Source organism: Setaria italica, chromosome IV, assembly GCF_000263155.2.
Source record: "Setaria italica strain Yugu1 chromosome IV, Setaria_italica_v2.0, whole genome shotgun sequence".
NCBI lineage: Eukaryota > Viridiplantae > Streptophyta > Magnoliopsida > Poales > Poaceae > Setaria > Setaria italica.
The window spans coordinates 31,833,593-31,842,195 of NC_028453.1; the positions used below are offsets into that span (position 1 = coordinate 31,833,593).

At 49.2% G+C, this 8,603-nt stretch overlaps 1 protein-coding gene across 1 annotated transcript; it reads left to right on the top strand.

The window, feature by feature from the left end:
- Positions 1–6,085: 6,085 nt before the first annotated feature.
- Positions 6,086–7,567, top strand: LOC101752840 (thiamine thiazole synthase 2, chloroplastic). Its single transcript, XM_004965684.4, has 2 exons — positions 6,086–7,037; positions 7,135–7,567. Exons 1-2 carry the CDS (start codon positions 6,150–6,152, stop codon positions 7,300–7,302), a joined length of 1,056 nt encoding a protein of 351 aa, XP_004965741.1. The 5' UTR covers positions 6,086–6,149; the 3' UTR covers positions 7,303–7,567.
- The last annotated feature ends 1,036 nt before the right edge of the window (positions 7,568–8,603 follow it).

Sequence of the window (8,603 nt, forward strand, 5' to 3'; positions counted from 1 at the left end):
ATCAGTTCATCATATCTCGCCGAAAAATCTATGGAGTAACTTTGGACCATTCCTCGTGCCGCTTTTGTTAAAAAAAAAAACTTTGGACCATTCCACTAGATACGTAGTTTGATTCCTCAAGAGAAGCAAACCTAATGGGCAAAATGTTTTTTTTTATCTTGATTCACTTTAGAATTTCAGACAATTTTCCCGCATGGATATTTGCCTGGCGTCACGAAAAAAATTTGCACCTTTTATGCAATTCATTACCGTGTGGTCTTGAAAAACAATTTCTTGCTGAGAGCAAGTATGCAAACAGTCACAGCCATAATTTACTCCACGCTCTTCTTGACACACCAGACGCCTTGCTGACCAGGTTTGACGTTTGACCTCACCTTGGCACCTCAGGGTACTCAGCTTGCCGTGCATGCCGTTCTACGGCGCCGCCACGTCAGGCGTCCGAGACCGATCGTCACTACGTCAGTGCCTTAACACGGCCTCTTTTTTTTTTTCCCTTCCCACCTAATATAACGCAGCGAATTAAAAACAACACGCTTTTGACGCTCTTTGCTCGAAACTGGATATGGCTTCGCTTCATTCGAAAGCGAAAGGAACGGAAGAGGCAGAGAGGACGGCGTTCTTCCGTCCTTGCAAAGGCCAAAAGGACGGGAGAAAAAGCGCTCGCGCGCCTGCGGCTGATCCGCGTTAAGGCAAAAGGCGCACGAGAGAAAAAAAAAAGTGGAAGGGTGATGTGAACGCGGCCGGAACCGGATGCTCGATCGCCGGCGAGGCATATCGGACGGCGGAGGCGAGGCGGGAGGCGGCGAGGGGCTCGGAACCTCGGGTAGCCGCTCGCGCTCGGCTCCTCGGCTGCCCGCTTTCCGTAACGACGACTCGGTTGGTTGGTCGGCTGCTGGGAATAATATCCGATCGGTCCAGCGAAAAAGAAATTTTAAAAAAAAAAGAATGCGCGGATAGAGCAGCTCGCGAAAGCAGCTGCGATGCATGCTGCCGCCGCCGACGTGAGGCACGCCGGCACGGCGGATTCTGTTCATCACCATCACCATCCTCCTCAGCTACTTTGGCTAAAAAAGAATCACCATTCTCCCAGCTACAAGCTTAGAACTACACAGAAGATAAGGATCGATTCGGTTTCCAAATCGATCGTGCGCGATAAGCTAGTATAATGACGGGCTAGTTGGTCCTCAGTGTTCGCACTCGCACTCGCACTCGCACTCGCACTCGCTCACATGATTGGGATTAATGCCTCTCCCTCCTGCATCGCCATCTCTTCTCGATCTGATCTGATGGGACTCTTTGATGACGCCGGAAAAGGCCCAATCCAATCGCCACGTAATAACAGCGCGGGTAAAACGTGTCACAGACCTCTACTGATCTCAGGCAACAACCAAAAGAGACACGAGGGGAACACGAGTTCTAGAAGATCGCCGTTCCTGCTGCTGCTGCTGCTGCTGCAGTGCTGCCTCTGTATTTCAGTAAAATTTTTTTGAGACTGCTGTATTTCAGTATTTGTATGGGCTCTGATAGCTGGCCTCCATGGGCCGATACAGGAGGCCAGCCCACTTGCCATTTGCTTGGACCGATAACTGTGCAGCATCACGACACCCTTCACTCCTTTATTAACGGCCTGTTTTTGAAATACTTTTTTTAAAGATTCATTAACAGCTTGTCCCCAAGCCGTTGCTGAAATATCCGGAGTGAACACTGTACCACCTGAATCCCACACAGTTTGCCGATCCTTGATGTATAGTGTAGCTTCAGCTTCAAGATGCCTCATTTCTCAATCTTGTATGGTTGTAAACTTGCAGTTCGTATAGTTCTTGCCCTCCATTGATAATGATAGCCATACTTTTTCTCAATTGCAAATATGGTGCTGACCTCTACTTCACTCAAACAAAAATCCAGTGCACATTCTACTTAGAAGAATGGCATGTGGCACACCGCTTATCCGTGAAGATCCTATTGTTTTGTAATGTCTTTAGAAAGTCTTGGTTTCATGTTGTGTACGAGAGTAACTAGTTTTTATGTAATATCCATGTAATGCTACAATTCAAACTTCTATTCCTCTTAAATGAATAGGCAGCGCTCCTGCCAATGTTTCGAGAAAAAAAAATCCAGTTCAGAGCTAGTGCAGTAAGACAGGCTCTGTGTGCAGCCAATATAATGCTTTCGCAGATCTCACCTGAGCTGTATGTATGCTAAACTTCTGATACTTTATGCCCAACAAGGACATTGCAAATGGTATCCCATAGTCATTACTGATTTGAAGGAAATTGAGAATTCGCAGAGCATTACTTTGATATCCAGCTTTCGTTTTGTCCCGGCCTTGTCCAGTTGAATTGGGTGTGTGCACTGAGTGCAGGTCCTAGAGGAAGGGGAGGGAGGGGGGAGTTGGGGTAGGACTGTAGGAGATGCAATCGAGCCGAAGCTCACCATCAAATAGGAGACGCGCGCCATCGAAACGAAGGTCGCCGCCGTTGCTGGTTCGTGTTTTTCATCATTATTTTTTTTTGAAAAGCAGTTCGTGGTTATCGTTCTTGACTCTTGAGAAATTTCCCTTCCGTTGCTGCTGCTGCTGCTGCTGCTGTATTTGTCCGCTGCAGCTCTCATAGGTGGTCTCCATGGGCCGATACAAAATCAGTAGTCTAGCCCACTTGTCCTTTGCTTGGCCCAATTACTCATACTAACACCTGCTGATTCCACAAGAATGAGAGAGCTTTGCAGTTGCATGTCCAAACCCCGGCCGGATTTAATTTATCGGAGAGCTAGCTAAGCTTGGTCTTGGTCTCTGCCGACGCCGTCACCATTTGGTCTTGCTCCCGGCGCCCGTTCTTAGCTCGCCTAGAATGCCACAGATCGACCACATGTAACTTAACTGCAGCGATGTGGATCGGTTTCTGTGTTAGTTTCGGAGCTCGGTCACAACTCACATGGCCTAACAAAGATTAGTACCAAAAAAGTATACTCGACAAATCCACATGACAATTTCGCATTGTGCTAACTACTGGAATTGTTGGTACTCCACCTTTGACAAACAAGGGGATCTTACTTGCCTCTGGATTTTCGTTGTTTTTTTTAATGAACAGGAGAGGCTTGCCCCTCCTGATTAGATATATTTAATATAAATGGATTTTCGTTGTTGTTTTCGTTTGACCAATTGTGTCCGTTGGATGTCGATTCGAGGGATTGAATCGTTTCTTGGACCTAGTAACCTACTGACGCACAAAAGAGTACAATAAGCTCGCACTCCTCTGATCCGCCCGGCTACCTCCTTTCGTTTGCAGCCACTGGAATCAATCTTCTTTGTTGTCATCCCGTCCGGCCCCCGCCCTGCCCAAACAGAAAGGTTTAGGTTTGGGACACCCTGCCCCTCAACCTCATTTATTGCCCTTCCTCCCGCCGCTGTCGCCGCCGGCCTCCGGCCCGGCCCCCGCCTCCGGCCTCCCTCCCGCCGCCCAGTGCGCCCCCGTACGGAGGGAGAGGGAGGTACCGGAGAGAAGGAGGAGCGCCGGCGGCTCCAGAGCACAGCTACCGCGGCGTCCCCGCAGGTCGGAGATGGCCGTGTGCGCCGGCCCATGCGCCGCCCCGCACGAACGGCTTCCCCGCAGGTCGAGGCCGCTCCTCGCCCAGTGCGTCCGCGCGTCGAGGGAGGAGGCGAGCTGGCCCAGGCGCGTGCGGGCTAAAGGGAGAGGGAGGTCGCGCGGGGAGTTCTCCGCGCGCGGGCGCAGTGGGGGGAGGGAGCTGCTTTGTGGCAGGCATGGAGTGCCGCTCCTGCACGGCTGCCCGGCGTTTTGCGAGGGGATTGGAGAGATGATGGGGTATATGCCCCGTTTTGCTTGACTTGCTTCACTTTTGCTCAAACCACTGGCAGGATAGTCGCTTGCATCTAGCATTGCTCTGAAATTGTTAGCATTACTCTGAAATTGTACATTTGCGGAAATTGTTAGCATCTAGATGGTGGGTAGCAGGGGTAAAAGGATCTTTGTTCAACTGTATTAATGGATTTTAGTCCGTGGAACAAACAGGTAAGGATTAAAGTTTAATTTATGGACTAAAGGAACCAAACACCGATTAAGTCTGGGTGCCTGAAGAGAGTTGATAAGGTATTAAAACTTATAATCCTTTTTATAAAGGATGCATGCAGTTATGTACACGATCTGTGTGCGAGCCTGCTACCCTCGCTGCTGTGCAGCCACTACCACCCAGCTCCGATCCCCAACCACTGGTCCCATCTAGGGGTGGAGCTGGCCAATTCGACGCCTAGAGCCACTAACGAACTGATTAAGACTGCTTGCGTCTATTCCTTTAGGCTACAATAGCTATAGAATACCAACCTTTGCTTCCCTCCGCCACTGGGTCCACCGCCACCATCGCTTAGCCGCCCCTCCCCCCCACCCCCCCGCCCCACACACACACAAACATAATCAGGTCCTTGTTTACTTCACCCCTAACTCCTAACTTTGGCACTATGCAAAAAGAAGATTCCCCATCATATCAAACATGCGGTACATGCATGGAGTACTAAATGTAGACGAAATTAAAAACTAATTGCACAATTTTGTTGTACTTTGCGAGACGAATTTTTTGAGCCTAATTAGTCAATATTTAGACAATAATTCACAAATACAAACGAAACGCTACAGTATCGCATTTATGGCAAAATACCAATTTTGCCACTCCCAAATTGGGAACTAAACAAGGCCCAAGTTGTTGGGTTCTTGCTGGACCCTTCGCTCGAGCATCACTAGTCCTTGCACTACTAAAAAATTAATATGAAACCATTAGAAATGTTTTTTTCACTCATATTTAATTTTAGCTTGTTCTTGAATAAACTTTTCTAATTTTCCTTTGACCAGTTGCTAAAATTTAATAGTTTCATTTGGCACTGCATGGCTTGTAGCTCGAAATATATCCTATTTGACTATGTAGATGACTCAAAACTCGCTCATGATGTGTCCTGATGAAATATCAAGTGTCGATCCATTGGCCAGTGGTCCGAAAGATCTAGATCTCCTTGCATTTTCCATTTTCATAACAATTCCCCGAAAAGGGCAAATGTATACAAGGGTCACATCATTATCACACGACCAGGGAAAGGAAAGGTGGACAATAGCTCATCCTTTCATAGAAAAGGTTTCCGAATGCAGGGTCGCTTTCATGAATCATATGGACCAAATACGTGCCACAGATATTTGAATGAACATGACCTATTTTGTAGTCTAGTGTAGATTTGCAATTGAGGCTCTATCACTACTACAATAGAGAAACAATGCCATCACAATAATTTGCTAATTAATAAGATAGTATAAATCCTATGTATGAGCCCGGTTGGTCTTATTTGCATGGCATCTTGTTGCAGGTGGTGTCATTACATTGCTGATGAGACATGATAGGTACTTCAACGGTTAGAATTTAGGCGATGCACTTTCAAATATCAAGAGCATGTAATGTATCTGTTTGAAAAGGATGTAGAAATATCAATCGAGAAAGGGAGACACAAAGATATGTCTGATGTGTGGACAATGTTGGAACAGCCATTGATATTTTACTGCTGTGTCACCGAAAAATCACCAAGTTATGGCGCTCAACTTCTATTCATCCTCATCTCTACATCAATCTACTTGTAACCATAGCTACATATATTGGAAAATTGTGTTGAAAAAGGTACACGTAAATAGATGAAAGTAGATAAACTGGAACTTTGCACAATACCAAATAAGCTAGTTTACTCCCACTAAAACACTACGTGGATTGTAGAAGGATCCACAGCCGGCACATCTACAAGACTACAGTTGCAAAAGGAAGAACTCGCAGGCTGAGTGTAATAATTCAGTGAGAGCTGAGCACAGCAAGTGTAGGTGTCCCCATCTGGCCATCTCAGATCACACACACTCTCCAAAAGCCAAATGCCATCCTCCGTCCATAAACCCTCGCAAAATATCTGCGCCGATACAGCGTTGCCAGCGATCCAGAGCCCGTGGTGGCCAACCACGCCCCATCTGCTAACACGTAGCCAGGCACCGCGCCCAGATATTTGTTGCCGCCTCCCTCCCCTTCTTATACCCTGCCACCGCAGCACCATCCCCTCCACTCCATTCCATCCATCTCCAGTTCTCCACAACCCAAGAAGGCAAGAAACTCCCGCAGCCATGGCCACCACCGCGTCAACCCTCCTCAAGTCCTCCTTCGCCGGCGCCCGGCTCCCGTCCGCCCCGCGCGCGCCGTCCTCCGTCGTCGTGGCCGCCCCGCGCGCCGGCCCCATCTGCGCCTCCATCTCCTCCACCCCCTCCAACCCGCCCTACGACCTCACGTCCTTCCGGTTCAGCCCCATCAAGGAGTCCATCGTCTCCCGCGAGATGACCCGCCGGTACATGACCGACATGATCACCTACGCCGACACCGACGTCGTCATCGTCGGCGCCGGCTCCGCGGGGCTCTCCTGCGCGTACGAGCTCTCCAAGGACCCCTCCATCAGCATCGCCATCGTCGAGCAGTCCGTCTCCCCCGGCGGCGGCGCCTGGCTCGGCGGCCAGCTCTTCTCCGCCATGGTGGTGCGCAAGCCGGCGCACCTCTTCCTCGACGAGCTCGGCATCGCGTACGACGAGGCCGAGGACTACGTGGTCATCAAGCACGCCGCGCTCTTCACCTCCACCGTCATGAGCCGCCTCCTCGCGCGCCCCAACGTGAAGCTCTTCAACGCTGTCGCCGTCGAGGACCTCATCGTCAAGCAGGGCCGCGTCGGCGGCGTGGTCACCAACTGGGCGCTGGTGTCCATGAACCACGACACGCAGTCGTGCATGGACCCCAACGTGATGGAGGCCAAGATCGTGGTGAGCTCCTGCGGCCACGACGGGCCGTTCGGGGCCACCGGCGTCAAGAGGCTGCAGGACATCGGCATGATCAGCGCCGTGCCCGGGATGAAGGCCCTCGACATGAACACCGCCGAGGACGAGATCGTCCGCCTCACGCGTGAGGTCGTGCCAGGCATGATCGTCACCGGCATGGAGGTCGCCGAGATCGACGGCGCCCCGAGAATGGTGAGAATCGAAGGATGGATTTCTTGGTAATCTTATCTTTCTCCTGGTTCTTGGAATGAGTGGCTGATGAACATCTCCGAATCTGTTGCGATTGCAGGGCCCGACGTTCGGCGCCATGATGATCTCCGGGCAGAAGGCGGCGCACCTGGCGCTGAAGGCGCTGGGCAGGCCCAACGCCATCGACGGGACGGCCCAGACGGTGCCGCAGGTGTGGCGCGAGGAGTTCGTGATAGCGTCCAAGGACGACGAGGTCGTGGACGCGTGAGCAGGGGAAGGCGTTGGAAACAGGGGATGCGCGTCGGGTGGAGCGATTTGAGGGATTTCAGCGTTTCTTTGGGACCTTTGCCCTGTTGAATTTAGCTTTGCCTCGCTAGTGTCGTGTTTCATAGCACTGCCAACTGCCATGCCGTGCCACCGTGTGCTCTGTCTCGTGGGGCCACCACTCTGTGGGGCCCTTCTGGCAGCATCGAATGAATAAAAGAGAAATTGAGAAAATGGAATAAATTGTCAATTTCCATGTTGGTGTGGTACGTGATTGATTTGTTGCGTACTTTGGCTTCTTTGTTTATTACTAAAATCATTACGCTGTGATTGATTTGTGCGTACTTTGACTTCTTGATTTTGCGGTTACCAAAATCATTATGCTGAATTCTTGGGATTTCAAATCCGAAAACTGAAATCTGGATACACTTGTACTCCCTCCGTCCCAAAAAAAATGCATGTAAAATGACGCATGTGCCCCTACAACAGACAATCTGTACTGAGGTGATCCATTAAATATTCTGAAGTTCCAAACAACATATCAATATATCCAACAATCTTTAAATAGGAGATGCTTATAAGCATCGGGTCACTACCAACTACCGAGTACAAGAAGTTGCCGGAATGTTCTACAGCAAATAGAATGCAAAATTTGAAATCCCGCCATTTTCCCTCCTTTCTTTGGCCTATAAAAGTCTGTTGGCCATAGCTTCAATGTCGTTTTCTTCTTCCATTCAGCATCCATGGCTTTAGATCTCAACAAAGCACCACTAGATGATGAAGAGGGCTTACCCAGACCTCAACCAACCACTAGATGATGAAGAGCTTTTGCAACAGCAACATAATCTTGATGGAGCTAAGTTCGCTGGAGGGCAACAACTTCTCATCAGTTCAGGTGATTACCTCATGACTCAATATCTATCTTAATTGATGAATACGAGTGCACTAAGACTTTTGTATCATCTTACCTTAACACTTACCTTCCGCTGATGATCCACATAAAAACAGTTGATGGAGGAGAGGGATCAGCTTACCTTCCAGACCTCAATGAGCAACCTGCAAATGAGGAAGAATTTTTGCAAATCCATGAGACACAACAAGGGATCAACTTAGGTAATCGATTCTCATTACTCCAGTACTTACTGGATATGGTTCAACATAATTTATTTTTAGCAACAGCTAACCTGTGAACTTGATTTATAGTCAATGATCTGGATATTGTATTTGATGAAGAGGAGTTGGAAAACTCAACCGACGAAGAAGATGAACATGCAAATGGAAGTGCTCAAACTAGGTCAAAAGAAC